Source organism: Carassius carassius, chromosome 3 (assembly GCF_963082965.1).
Source record: "Carassius carassius chromosome 3, fCarCar2.1, whole genome shotgun sequence".
Lineage (NCBI taxonomy): Eukaryota > Metazoa > Chordata > Actinopteri > Cypriniformes > Cyprinidae > Carassius > Carassius carassius.
The window spans coordinates 26991774-27007481 of NC_081757.1; the positions used below are offsets into that span (position 1 = coordinate 26991774).

General features: G+C 37.0%; 1 protein-coding gene across 5 annotated transcripts in view; it reads right to left on the reverse strand.

The window, feature by feature from the left end:
* Window positions 1-291: 291 nt before the first annotated feature.
* Window positions 292-15708, reverse strand: part of ppip5k1a (diphosphoinositol pentakisphosphate kinase 1a) — a 30141-nt gene continuing 14724 nt past the window's right edge. The window contains exons 22-31 of one of the 5 annotated variants that reach the window (XM_059535027.1): window positions 15456-15569; window positions 15194-15334; window positions 14951-15044; window positions 13954-14079; window positions 13590-13619; window positions 9785-9847; window positions 5073-5252; window positions 3392-3529; window positions 3171-3284; window positions 292-1530 (exon numbers count right to left, since the gene is read on the reverse strand). In XM_059535027.1, the coding sequence (XP_059391010.1) occupies window positions 950-1530; window positions 3171-3284; window positions 3392-3529; window positions 5073-5252; window positions 9785-9847; window positions 13590-13619; window positions 13954-14079; window positions 14951-15044; window positions 15194-15334; window positions 15456-15569 (1581 nt within the window). In that variant the 3' untranslated portion in view covers window positions 292-949. Of the gene's footprint in view, window positions 1531-3170; window positions 3285-3391; window positions 3530-5025; window positions 5253-9784; window positions 9848-13589; window positions 13620-13953; window positions 14080-14950; window positions 15045-15193; window positions 15335-15455; window positions 15570-15708 lie in introns of those variants that run through there. The other 4 variants (XM_059535038.1, XR_009426726.1, XM_059535047.1 and 1 more) reach the window with 4 other exon arrangements.

Here is a 15708-nt window from a genome sequence, read left to right on the forward strand (position 1 = left end):
TTCGAAAACACAAAGACAAATATTTTTAGGCTATATTTAAAGTCCATTCTCACTAAACTAAAAGAAATATGCAGTTTAATCGTAGTCTTCTAGAGATATGATCTCTTATATGATGAAGAGTTTTCATTTAGGCTTTTATACACTGAACAACACATACATAGAGTACATCAAACATGATAAATGAAAGCTCAAACATACTTGTTTGACATGATCTGAGCTTGCATTTACCATATTTGATGTGCTCTTTTTATTATGTTGATCAATGTTAATAAATGCCTGATGTACAGTACATCTGTTCATCAAATAAAGTGATCATGTCTCTTCACAGGACTTGGATTACACCAATCAGTTTATATCAATTACTTTAATTATGTCTTTGTGAACATTTTGAAGCATGAAGCTTTCCATGGAGGGACAGAAATCGCTCAGGTTTCATTAAAAACATCTTCACTTGTGTTTTGAGGATGAATGAAACGTAATGGGTTTTTGATTAACTGATGATGAATTTTGGGTAACTATCCCTTTATTATATGCATTTAGCTATGTAAGTTCCTTATTTAAGAGTTCAGCTTGACTGATATCAAATATAACGTCCCTTTGAAAAATATCTTCCAGACCAGCTAATGAAGAAGATGCAGTCGTTTGGAGACGAGGAAGATAATATGTGCTCATAAAAATGTTTCAGTGCATCTAACAGCTTATGTTTGATCACTGGCCATTTGACTAGAGTGACGCGTTACACACGAAGCATCTCTGAACCACGCTACAGAATTAAACACATGGAGAGTTTATTAAGATTTCCAACATGAGCATTTGCGCTTTGTGTTAAACAAGTGGGCCTCCGTTTCCTCAGCTCCCCTTAAATGATGTTGGCAAATCCCACTTTGACTCATTATGAAGGTCTGAGGCACTACAGCGAGAGCATGCTGAGACGGGGTCTGCGTTTCCTTCACGGCTCAGGCACATGTGGAGATCCTACTTCTAGAGGAGTGCCAGGGTGAGGAAGGGTCCCCGGGCTTCCCCTCCACACGTCCAGTGTTTCCTGTGTATCAAAGAACTCATCGGGCTCCTCCGGGGTGAGCGGGGTCTGGGCACTGGAGCCGGCCTCTGAGCTGCTCTCTCTGAGCTCCAGGAGCACAGGCAGGGAGTCGGACAGCCTACAGAAGGACTCTGTTGGCAGACTGTCAGTCAAGCGTGAGCTGGGCTCGTCGGGGGCCGGACTTGGCGCTTCATCACAGAAGGGGATCTCTGTAAGACACTGGCCTGCAGAGTCTGTGCTGTCCACTGCTATTTGACTGGGTCTCTCCAGGATGGGGGATGGCACTGACGGGTGGGGGTCCTCGGAGGGGAGGCTGGTTTCAGACGTGGAGGACACGCAGTGGCTGTTGTTGTGAGGGGCTGGGTGGGTCTCCTCACTGCTCTGCGAGGTGAGGGTGATCTTCTCACTGAAGCTGAAGCGTGGGGAGGTGTCAGCCGTCGTGGGAGACGAGGGGCCGGCGCTTGACACCGTACTGGAGGGACCACTGCTGTCTGCACAGAGACATACACACAAACACACATATTATTCGGCTCATTTTACAAGAGGTGCCATTTGTGTCTCTCTCGCACGTGTGTGTGTGCGCATGTAATTACTTTAACAATGAAGTTTATGCCAACTTTTTTATAAACATTCTTCTAAATGCATCAACAAAAATCCAGTTACTTTCTTTTGATTAGAATTTTAATTCAAAATTTAATTTAATTTAATTTAATTAAAAGCTGTTTTACTGCTTTTTGCTGTAATAGCAAATACAAGCATTTTTGTTTAAGAAATATATGAAAATTAAGACCTAGAATTTTATCAATTTGCATTTTTGTGAATTTTAGTGACCATATTATTACAATTAATTAAAGCTGTGACCCGAATTGGCATGTCAACCATCGTGTTTTCTCTTTTGAAAGTCAGTAGGACTCTGTAATTCTAACTTGTGAAAAAGACATACACTTTAGCATATAGCACTATTGAATACTTCTTAAAGAAATTATTTACTTTTTAATGTAGTTTAATGTAGTGCGAACTGAATGTAACATTTTAGGACACTTCATTGCATGCCAACTGCAAATAAAAAAAATGTATTGTAGTTTAAATGGTAACACTTTAGGGACCAATTCTCACTATTAACTAGTTGCTTATTAGCATGCCTATTATTAACATATTGTCTGTTTATTCTATATCCCAAATCCATCCCAGTACCTAAACTTTACAATCGTCCTTAACTATTAATAAGCAGCAAATTAGGAGTTTATTGAGGCTAGTCATAGTTAATGGATTGTTAATAGTGAGAATTGGACTTTAAAATAAAATGTAACAGTTTAGATTAATATTAAATGCAATTATTTGGACTTTAGAGTGCTTTTTTGAACCACTAATAATTATACCATAATTCTGTTGTCTATAAAACATGCTGTACTGATAAGCAATTATGGTTAAATATAGTGTAATGTCTATCAAAACTTATGTCATGGATTTAAATATATTTGAAAATATAAATTAGTTATGAAGCTTCAAGTTGGTACTTTTAAAATATATTAACTTTAATTGTAATAATTAAATAACACACTAGTTAAATTTATAATCAAGCACTTTACATGTGCCTTAGAAAACAAAGTAAGTGTACTTCTTTAAAGCCTGTCAAAAGATTAATAAAACATAATTAATTAAAATACACATTTTCACACACTGTCAGGAAAATGTACTTTCTGTGAATAGACTTAAGTAGACTTTTTATTTAATTAATACAGCATTATCTGCAAGAACAGTTTTTTTTAAATATACTATTCAGATTAGAAGTGCTCTACAAGTGCACAAGTCTGACTTTTTTTTTTTTTTGAAGCCCCAAGGGGGCTTTACTGTTGTGGATAAAATGTTAGCAATGTTAACAAACAACAAAGTTTATTTAATTAGCACAAGACTTGCCATGTCAAATAAAACTGTCAACCCCTTTACTGTCAACATTGTTACTTTGTTGAAGGCATAATTATATCAACATACAAATTCATGAATTTGTTATTTGTTACCACTTAAATATCAATTGTACATCTGATCCATGCAACATATGTAACAGATGTTAGCACAATGACTGCTGAGAGAGCTTTCTCTATGTGAAGTAGATAAGGGCAGCAGTACTCACACCAGGGCGGCCGATCAGAGCGCTGGCGCAGTGAAACAGAGGAGGACAGCACTCTGTGAGGGATGTAAGAGTCCCCTGTGGGCTGGTTCTGGGAGTCAAACATAGCTGAGAGAGCTACAGGAGGGGAGGCAAACACACATACAGTTAGGACCCTGGTGCATCAAAACAACTGAAACTGACCTAAAATTGTCCTAATGTTAGAGTGGTGCTATGGGCATTACCTCTGGTTGTCCTGGTGTGGGAATCTCCTGCATTCTCACACACAGCCGTCAGGAACTCGTTCACTTGCTTGAGTGAGAGTGAGTTATGGAGGGTCTCCAGGGGGTAGATAGAGGGCACCATGGAGCAGCCTTCAAAACCTGCAGAAGAGAGAAGTGATGAGAGAAGACAGTCCTCTATCCAGACATCAGTATGCACCCAGAGTGACCCAGCAGTCTATCACCACCGAACCAGTGTCAGTAGACATTCCACCTACTGCCAAACCCTTGTTAGTGACAGAACCACAGTCACGGGTGGGAAACATTCAGATACACTCTACACACACACAAACAAAACCACCACTTCCTCTTCATCCGAGACTTGTTGTGTATTACTGTACATAGGAATTCTAAATCTACATTTAAAAGTTATACAATTAGTAGGGTCACAATCTCTCACACAACTTTAAGTAAAACCAAAAAGTTCCTTTAATTAGTTGTTAGTCTCTATGCATTTATTTTAGTTGAAAAACCAAACTCTTCATGTAGATTAAAGCAACACACATAAATTAGGAGGGAGCTGGCCAAATCAATAATAATAAAATAAGGAATCAATGTGAATATTGCGCCAGTGGATCATCATGTAAACAGAGCATGAATTTTATAAAAGATGACAATGCATCACTTATGACTTTTACTTATGAAAAAGACCCTGGACCCTGGAGAATGGAATAAAAAAATAAAATAACAAAATCAAAATAATAACAATGTGCATGTGTGATTATGTATGAAGTAATAGAGGTTTTATTTAAATATTGTTGAAAAAAGTGAAAACTGAAAAATCACAGTTGGAAGAGAGAATTACATACAATGTTTTATTTTGAAAATCCCTGGAAGCTTGTGACATGCAAATCATATGCCACTATCATGCAAGTCAGTCATTTTTTGACACGTCAGAGAGCCGATGTGACTGTAAGCTGACACAGTTGCAATAAGATGCCACACCACACACCCAACACACAGCAGTGACAGATCACTCTTAATGCCACTCCAGCCTCTTCTGTACAGAGCACTGAATTTGTCATCTTTAAATCTGTTCTGTTCTCTTTAAAAATATTTGAAAAGTTTTGAATTTTCAGCAGCAGTGTCACATATGCTAATTTGGTCCTCCAGAAACATTTCCTATTATTATAGAATTGTTTGATGGATGGAAAGTTTATTTTATTAACTTTTTTTTTTGCGTGTTTTTAAATAGAATTGACTCATAACATTAAGAAATACTTTGACACTTTTGATCCATATAATGCATCCTTGATAAATAAAAGTTTAAATTTCTTAAGTAAACCTTACTGGCCCCAAATATTAAAACAGTATTGTATGTTCCGAAAAGAAAACAGCTTAGGAGGTCAATTAAAGGAAATTTAATTTTAAAAAGTATACATTTTAAATTAATAAAAAAAATGTAGTTAAACCCAAAACTCAAGATTAAATCAAGATTATTTAGTATTTACCTAATATCCCTAAAAAAAGACATCCTACATAAACTTCAATCTGTTAAAAAAATAAAAAGCATGCTGCTTTTCCCAAAACACAAGCATGCTTCAAACAGCAGAGGCGCTATAGAGCAAAGCTAAGGCGGCTGTGGTAGTTGCCATTACTGCAGTCACGGCACAGCAGGGCACAGAGGGACCTCCGCAGGGCTGACCGTAGAGGTACTCTAGTGGGTCCTGGCCAGAGATTAACCAGTTGCGGAAGAGGCGGAGATGGTAGGAGCACTGATGGAGGTGGTGGGCAAAAGCACTGTCCAAACAGAACGGGTGGCCAATTTTGGGGTCATTGGAAAAGCGCCTCAGCAGCTGGGCTACCTGGTGCTCTTCCAGGGGTTCTGAGGAAGAAGAGGCAGAGCAGGGAAGAGAAGAGAAGAGAAAAGTGGGGAGTAGGGGGGTTGAAAAGCAGACGGGTGAGGGCATGGGCTCTCATAGTGGACAGTGATTACCCCTTCGTTACTTCGCATGCTCTCAGAAAAACTCTCAACAACAGGTCTCACAGGGTTTAACAGACACTTCTCCACATCTAAACACACCTACATAAAGGCGAGTTAGCCTGAGCGACTGGTCACCAGCACATAATCCCAAGCAGACACACAGCATCTCTTAAGTCCATTGTAGCCCACAGCCTTCATTCACAAACAATGTACTGTGCAGAGGAAACAGTACCATCTCCTGGGGTCAACATCCATCGATTAAGGCACAAGACCACAAGGGATTCAAGGAAGTCACTAAACTATACACAGAAATGGTCTACATAACCACACAGACATCTAGAACTTCAAAACAAAAACTATTGTTCTTTAAGCGTGCATATGGCCACTGTATCGACCTGATTGAATTAAAGCTTGTTTGTTGTTGTTTCATACTTTTAGAATCGCTGCTGTTTGTAAATGCTACTGCTTCGGTTATCTTTTAATATACGGTTTTATTCTGATTGAAGCTTTAATACAGCACAGTGACCGTGCGCGCGTCCGTGTATAACACTTCTCATTGCTTTGTAAAAACAAGTCTATAAATGGAAGTTTGTTGAAGCTGATCTGACGATCTGAATGAGAGAGAGAGAGAGAGAGAGAGAGAGAAAGAGAGAGACGCAGAGCAGGGGGACCCGAGGAACAGGATTGAGAACCGCTGCTTTAGAAGATTGGTTTAGAAACTTATGAATCCATTAAAATCGTTAGAAGACAAAATCACGATTCATATATGTACAGATTTTTATGTGCACCCCTAGTTTTCTCTTCCTCTTCTCTAAAGCAGCAGAACATGGCCTTGCCCCCTTTGCTGCATGTTCCAGGGTGCGACGTTTATCTGGGTTCATGACGCAACGGACCTGGGAAGAAGCTCGTTGTAGTCCCTTACCAGCCCTTTTTGTAGGCATTAAACTGCCAGAATTCTAAAATCTCTGTAAGCATTTTTTCAGATATTGTTTATGCTCAAACAGCAACATTACACACTAACATTAAAAAAGTAAAATCGCAATCAACCACACTCTTTAAATAATAAAACAGAAGATATTTAAATTTAAATTGTAATAATATTACAGTTTTACAGTATTTCGATCAAATGAATACAGCCTTAGTGAGAATAAAAGACTTAATCTTACTAACCCCAAACTTGAACGCAAGTGTAAAGGCCATTTTTTTTCTGTCTATTTCAGTTTCAATAATTTGAAAATATTACAAAACAAATTATTCCATTTGCACAGTTTTGTTGAAGTTGTTAATAAATGCAATTTATAAGGGAAAATTAATTTAACAGTTGAGGTGAAAAAACAAACGTGCATACATGAGTTTTATCAGATTAACAGTATGTCATTAAATCATAACCAATGCTTCCAACTTATATCATGCCGTGTATTTTCCATTTAATCAAGTCAGATAATTATATTTGCTATACCCTCTACACCTTGCAAACATTTAAGATTTTTAAATTTTAATAAAGACATTCTACAGTCTCTTTATAAAGCCGTTTTATAATGTGTAAAATTGGGAGGTGCCCACAATGTAGATGATTACAGGTTTAACTATCCTTGTGGGGACATCTGATGCCCACCTGACCCGTTTATGTGCACACATTACCAGGAAAACACACAAATGTATAATTAAGCAATTCAGAGACATAAAGGTAAAAAGCATATCTCAAAAACTACAGAAACATAATTAGTTTGGACGAAAGGCTCCTACGTGAACGGTTTTGAGAGCTGGGTGGCTTGGAATGTGTGGTGGGTGTTGTGTGTGGGATCTGGCAGGGAATGGGGATTGTGTAGGTGGATCAGGGACCATCTTTAAGCTCTGCCTTAGATGTACTGAACACATACAGAACTGTGTCCAGATATCCTTACAGTACATAACACACTGCAGTAATTTCACATCACTTCACAAGCGCTTCTTTTGCATTGCTCTTGACCTTTGTTATCACCTTCATTCAGGTTTGTTTATGGTAGACAACATCTCCGGACATCCTCTCGATCACAACATATGCAAAACCGAGAGAGAAAACCCTGAAAATCTTAAACCATACAACATCAACATGCAGTTTATACACAGCACATCTGTCTATCAATAAAGTGTAGATAACCATAAAAGACACCGGCTAGTTAATCTTTATCTGCAAGTGTGGCAGGTTGTTTTATTCATATAGACTGAAGACGTCTATTTCAATTTAAAAGAAGTCTTTGTGGCATTTTAGATTTTAAGCTGCTTCCCATGAAGAAGAATCAAGGGGAAATGGAGTAAAACACTCCTTGGCTGCATAGCTCAACATTTACAAAACTATAATTCTCAACAACATTCATTTTAAATAAAACTGGTGAGAGGATTGATGAAGCACAAGAGTGACAGGTGAGCCATTGCCCTGTGAACTATCACTTTCTGCTACAGTTAAATACAGTGAAAAACACTGTCCAACAGTACCAGAGCAATGACAACTGTTGACAGGGGAAGGGCTCAGTCATTGGTGTCCAGCAGTGGTTCAGATTGATTGTCTTGAGCATCTATTCATATTTAAAAAAAAAAAAAAAAAAGATCTTAATCAGTAGTATTTGTACTTTTTCAGCAGGAATATCACAAACTAAATCTTACTTCAATAAAATATTACAACTTGTTTGCAAAGAATATATCTTGAATGAACATTTTTCACAGTGCACTGTCAAATTTGTTTTTAACAAATTAATTAACCCTTGTGGATTGTTCAAATTCACTACCCTTTCGGTATGTTCGGGATGAAAACATCCACTCAATTAAACTGCTGTAAAAATTTATCAGATTCATAATTTTTTTTCAATTTTTTTTTGCATAAATCTGTTAACCAACAACTTCAGTCCTGATCAAAACTACCAAATATTTTTTTAAAATCCAAGATTTTAACTCTTTAATTGCCAAGTTCATAAATGATGTCACTGATTTGGGGAAAAAACACACAAAATGACTTATTTTCAATATAAAAGTAATTGTGGCTGGATTTTTTTTTACTTTTTATAACAGTCTTGGGCATGTCAAAGATTAGTAGCAACATTGGCTTTGATGCATTTTTAGTTTTTGTGCAGCATTAGATTTTTTCTCCCTAATTTGTTGTTGGTGGCTGTTTTTGCCCCATTGACTTCCATTATAACGACATTTTTTGATTGCAAAGCCATGACACCATATAATCATGCATTCTTGATTGTTTGTGGTTTAACCTTTTGGGAAGAGGTAAAATTTTTTATTTTTACAGTTGATCACTAGGTGGGACCATTAACCCTTTAGATAGGCCTGTGCAAAAAAAGGATTAGTTTCTGGCTTGTATATGGAGTTATATGGAGTATAACAGCAAATTATAGTGAAAATTTCAATTTTCCCAAAATATGGGTCAAAAGATTTGTCACCAAAAATCAAAAAAAGTTGTGGCCAAAATAAGACTCAACTTTACCCCCTAGTGGACGAAAACATCCCCAACAACGCATAAGGGTTAAATTAAATATATGTTCTCACACACACTACTGTTCAAAAGTTTTTTTTTTTTATGTTTTTAGGGGCTATTACAGTCACCAAGGCTGCATTTATTTGATCAGAAATACAAAAAAAATTTTAATTTTAAAATTTATAATGGCTCTTTTCTTTTTTTATATCATAAAATGTCATTTATTACGTTGATGGAAAACTGAATTTTCAGCAGCCATTATTTCATTCTTGAATCTCCCATGATCCTTCAGGAATCTGGAAACTGGTTCTCGAGTAACATTTCTTATTATTAACACTGAGATTATGCTGCATAATATTTTTGAGGAAACTATGATAACATTTTAGGATTATTTCATAAACAAAACAGCATTTATTTAAAATAAAAATATTTTATAACATTATAAAAGATATACTATCACTATCATTCAGCAAGGATGCATTCAATCAATCAAAAGTATTAATTTCTTTCAAGAATAAAAAATCTACTGACCCCAAACTTTTGAACGGTAGTGTATCTTATTTAATTTTGCTTCCCAAATGTTAAAGAAGACAAAAATACTGATTAAGAACATGATTTTTTGCAGTGTAATACACCCACCTTCCCACAGACGTGTGCACATACAGTCACAGGAAACAAACACGTGCTTAAACTCATTCCCACAAACGTCATCCGTTACTGATTAACACTGGGTGAGGGTGAGAGTGAGAGATGTCCGCAAGAGGCTACAGATAGCGATAGTGGTGGATATGGGAAGGGTTTGAGACTTTGTTGGATGGTTAAAAAGTTGATGAAACTGGAGAGGTCGAAGGAAACATGGCAGAAATCACGTCAAAACAGAAGAACATTTCCGAAATGAAAGAGTTTTCCACTGGCATGCAAAACAAAGGGAGGTGGAGGAAGTGGAAATATACTTGAAGAGAAGCAGACATACCATTAGTCGGATGCTTTGCAAACGACACAGAAAATCGCTTTACTGCCGGCATAGACAACAACTCTGAGGAAATAAAAAAGGTCACTAGAGTTACCATATTTTACAGCACACCTTTAAAGGATGGGGATGGTGTTACAGAGCTGAAGGTGTGAGACTGTCAAGGATAGTAGGGTGACTGAGGGGTGTAAGGCTGCATGGCTTTCTACTGTGACTACAGACAGAAAGCAGAAGAGCAGCGTTTAGTGTCTTAATACTTTTAGCTAAAGAGTGAGAATGTTCCTTATTATGTGGAAGTAAGATGTTAATCTCACAGATGGGTTCACCGAGGCCATGGCCGTAGCCAGCTATGAGGTCACCGAGGTCCAGACCTCGGTAAATTTTTCATGTTCGAAAATAAAATTTACTCTCTGATTGACTAATTTGCTGCTAAACTCCTCATATGAATGTCTGCATGTATAATTCATAATGTTTAGCGTCTGTGTTATGAAAATGATCGATGCGAGACGCTACCGAAGTGAATGAGTCTTCAGAGAGTTGTGAGCGAGAGCGCAAGACACAGATGTTGCCAGATCCAGCTATTATAAGCGTTTTTTTTTTACTTGTTTTTCCACTTAATTTGACACTTTAGAAACTTAAAGTAGGAGGATGCAGTTTATGGTCAGCGATAACGTTATCTTATCTAATTTCCAAAATATTTGAAATAATTTGGGTTTATTTCATTTATTTATAGGTTTTTGTTTATTTTAATACCAACATTGTATCGCCGGCATTAATCTGGCAGTAATCAAAAAAGTGCAAATAGCTATAGATTTTATTTATACTATGTTAAAATAGCAGGATTTTCTGCTACATATTTATACTACTTACTGCAAATAGTGGTAATTATCTGGACCTCAGTATTGTAGTACATTATAAAACAGTATGCAATAATAACTTAATGAGTCTAGTTAAATGGATGCCACCTTATTGGGACAATAAATCCCTCCCTACACCTACCCTTAACTTTTTGATTAATTACTTAATTGTCATTGAAAATAAATGCTTTTCTGATGTGATTAGCAACTTGAAAAGTTGGATTCGAACCCAGGTCGATCACGTCAAAATATGTATGACACACGTTTTGCCTTCTGCACCACTGGGGCTGACTGTCAGAGATTGTCTTTTGTAATCCTGACTATCCGAAAATAACACATTTTGTGCGCAATATGTATGTTTGCATGCATAATAAACAACTGATAAAATTATCCACCCCGTAAATATAGTATTAACAAACTTTGATGGAATAAATAGGGTATGATTTAAAAATGTTAGAGTATATAATTAGTAGTATTTATAGGGGTTTTTATAGCACAATTCCATAATAAGGGGGTTATTATAGAAACCCCCTAGACCTCACTAATTTTCGAAGCCTGGCTACGGCCATGACTGAGGCTATTCCTAGCTCAGGTAGAGAAAATAAACTCTTAAATAAAAATAAAATTCAAAAGACAATGACAATAAGAGGACAGATTTTTATCCTAACTGCTTAAATGTCTTCACAGAGTTGCCACAGTAAATTAGTGGATCTATTTATAACACTTTGGCTGCGGTAATATTTATGGGCACTTCTCTACTATAAATACAGATGCCATCTTATCAGACGTCATCTCTGAGAACAAACAAAATGGTGGACAGAGGCATGAAAAGCTGGAGATGGTCCGATCGACCCCTCACTTCTGCAATATAAGCAGCTCTGAGAGCCTGTAGTGTAACAGCACATGCCTTCACAGGACACAAGCACACACAACAGTGAAGACAAAGAGACTGGGGATTGTGCTAGATGACCGATGACAGTCCTAGAGACCAGCCACAGATTTTAAACGGAAGCTAATAAGGTTAAATGAACAGGCTCACGTATAAGACAGCAACAAATGAGAGAGTAAAGTTATAACTGCAAAACGGCATCAAACAAAACAAGACACAGGAAACGAGGACTGAAACAGGGATAACTCCAAACAATGTCACACTGACACCTTGTGGACAAAAGGTTTCACCATGAGCGAACTACAAACTGAACATTCTGGAAGGAATGGGGATGTGAGGGACAATTTGTCAATGCAATTTCAGAGAAGATTTCAAATTAGCGTGAAATCCAAAGCTAATGGCCACGTATCAAATTTTGTAATAATTTGAATAGCCAAATAATGGGTCACACTGAAAAAATACGATTCAGTTCATTAACATTACGCACATGACTAACAATCACCAGTCTTTTTAACATTATGTATTAGTTTAGGTTAATGTCATTAATAACTCAACATTCAAATTCATACTGTACATAGGTAATGTTAAATACTTTAAATGTTACAAATGTATTGATAATTCTAGATAAATAAATGAGTAAAATTCTGTAAAATTATAATTTTATGTTAGCTCCTGCACTGATTAGTGTTAAAGGCATAGTTCACCCAAAAATGTAGTTGATGTTTAATTGCTTACCCCCGGGGCATCCAAGATGTAGGTGACTTTGTTTCTTCAGTAGAACACAAACTGAGATTTTTAACTGAAACCGTTGCAGTCTATCAGTCATATAATTGAGGTGGATGGGAATCATGGCTAAATAAAAAAAAAGCAGTGCTACATACAATAAAAAATAAAGCAGCAGACAAGTGAGGCATATTCTTCTTCTTGCTTTACGGAGCAGATGTAAAAGTGCATTACCACCACCTGTCTCTCAAATGGACCATTGACACTCTAAAATCTTAATTATCTTAAAATCTGTCAATGGTCCATTTGAGAGATAGGTGGCGGTAATGCACTTATAAGTCTGCGATCCGCTGAAAAAGCAACAAGAAGACGCCTCAAGCACCTGCTTTAGAACGCGCTCAGGAGAATTCGAACAATTTGCACATTGCCTGAATCAGAGGTAAAAAAACTTTATAAATACGGTTCAGTTTCTAGCACAGACTGATCGTTTTGTGCCTTTACACATCAATGTATCATCACGAGCCGCAGGGTTTAAATTGGTTTTGTTTGTGTATGTTTTTTTAGTTTTATTGTATGTTTTAGACGTGATTCCCATTCACCTCCATTATATGACTGACAGACTGCAACGGTTTCAGTTATGGTTCAGTTTCAGTTTTGGGTGAACTATCCCTTTAACATATATAACCTTATTGTAAAGTGTTACCAAATCAATCGATGTGATACAAATGCAATATACACTACTGATCAAATGTTTGAGGTCAAAAAGATTTTTTAAAAGAAATGTATCTTTTTTTTTTCAGCAAGGTAACACTGAATCGATGAAATGTGACAGTAAGACATTTACAATATCACAAAAGATTATGTATCGCATATACATGATGCTCTTTTGAACTTTCTATTCTTCAAATCCTGAAAAAAAATGTAGCAACGTTTCCACAAAAATATTATATAGCATAATATAGCAGCACAACTGTTTTCAACACTGATAGTAATAAGGAATACTTAAGCACCAAATCAGCACATTAGAATTATTTCTAAAGGATCATGTGACAAAAAATTCTTCTTTGCAATAAAATGAATACATTAACTTTTGAAATACATTCTAGACAATAAAAATATCATTTACTGAAAATGGTTAACATTTCATGTAACATTTCATAATATTACTGTTTTTACTGAAGAGACTTTCATACAGAAGATCTTACAGACCTCAAACTTTTGAATGGTGGTGAATCTGAGATTGAATTGTAAAATGTGATCATGTAGCAAAAACTCCCCTTATGTAGTAGAAGGCAATAGTTTATATTCAGTTTGCTGTTCACAAAATCTACATTTTTACCATGTTTTTGCTTCAAACTTTTTTGGATTCCTGCAGTGGTACACAAACATATGTTTCCAATTAAATGATGTCAAAAATAAAACACTCCTCACAAAATATGACAAATGACAAGAAACAAAGACATAATTTCTGAAAGACAATGAATGGCACTGTAGACTCCACAAGCTATTGGACACCACACATTCAAGACCATGAAAATGAACCAGACGTGAAATATGAATATGACAGACAAGATCAGGACCTGATGAAACTTAATCCTAAACTCCTATATTACCCACATTTACAGGAAGTGCCCTTCAACTATAGTTTCTACCTTGTAAACTCTATTATCTCTTTTATAAAAGGAGCTGAACTGAGCACATACCGTCTTTATAGGTCAAACTGCCCGAGGAGAATTTTTTGCGGTGTGTGCGTGCATAGTCCTGAAGGTTGGGGGCACTAGAGGAGCCCCCCAGGACGGTGGTGCTGAAGAGACCAGCGCACTGAGACCCTGCAGAGGGGGTTAGATCATGGAATTAGTGTGCACACCAACCACATGCACTTATTAATCAAAACACAGCAGTTACTGCAGAGGGATTGAGAGGATTATCATAATATATGACTCATGCCAAAACCATTACGGTTTGGCGGACGTCAATGACAAAATCTAATTAACAAAAGACAGAAGCAATGTTCTTGCCAGGGAGATGTTGATTAAAGTAAATTCTTTACATCTATTAGAAGCAATTATGACCAAAAAAAAATAAAAAAAGAACTATACAACAATTAAACAAATATAGTGAATTTGCAGATGATTATGTGGACTATACAAGTATTAATGAACATCAGCGTTAACATGTTATTGATAGTTACTATATGATTACACAAATTAATCATTTCAAATCTACAGGTACCGGTAGTTAGGTATAAAAATCTGACTTCATGCAGGATTATTTACTCTTTTACACTGTTGTCAAATGTGTTTTATTCCTTGAAAAGCTTTCAAGTTTTAAAACTGCAGTAAAATCATGGCACTTTCTTTCATAGGAAACAGCTTTGCGTAAAGATAACAATCTAAACCGTTGTCAGAGATCACAGCACTAGTTTTAAATAGAGCAGAAACTGAATGATCCCTTCGAGAGGTCTAAAAATAAAAAAAGCAACCCACTCCCATACAACAAACTCCATCTCTGTCTGGAACCAAAATGTGTATCCACCAATTTCCTTGGTAATGCCAATGAAAGCAGTCAGCTAATGGATTTTACATCCGAAATAACATGCAATATAGTGTTGCTTCGGATTCAAAGGTTGATTTCCTGACAGGGGGAAGAGATAAACAGCAGTTGTTGAGGCTGAGTGAGGGACAGACACATGATACCAACCTAATCCGCTCTGCTTCATCTCCGGAGACTGACGTGAGCAGGAGGGGAAGAGGCGGTAGCTGCCCCCTTTAGAGGACGAGCTTTCTGACAGGACCTGTGCGCACACACACAAATGAAGCGCTTTTAAATCATAGTACATAAAACCCAGCCTGACTCTGTCAGTTTGACACCACAGAGATTCAGAAAAGTATATTTAAAGCACACTGTACAATGGCTGGCATAGTAGGTGGTTGAGTGTGATACCTCCATGGAGCCAGTCTTGCGATTCCGGATCAGAGGGGATTTCCTCTGGGAGCTGATGGTCTCTAAAAGGGGCAAAGCGCGGTCAGGCTCATCTCGTATGAGATTTTCCAAACTTCCAGGGTCTGTTTGCTTCTGATCATTCTGTGTGAACACACACAAGCATAGACGTGAAATATCAACAAATGAACCCAGATATTATTAGCTGAATAAAAATCTAAAGCAATACACAATGACAACACAGAACAAAGAAAAGTTTGTATACTTCAGCAGAGGCTGGTCGGAAGCCAAATCCCATCGGAGCGCTCTCCTCCTCAGATACTTTGACCCCAGGGCTGAAATGCAGTTCCACATGGAAGCGCTCTTCAGAGGATGGGTCCTGAGTTAACACAATAACAGAGTTGTCACATTTCTTTTAGGTACTCTGTTGAGACTGCACAGTCCCCACTCAACCATAAAACATTGGCCAGCTCAGTTATTACAGTTCACTCATGTTTATTCTGTGCCTCAAAGGAGCA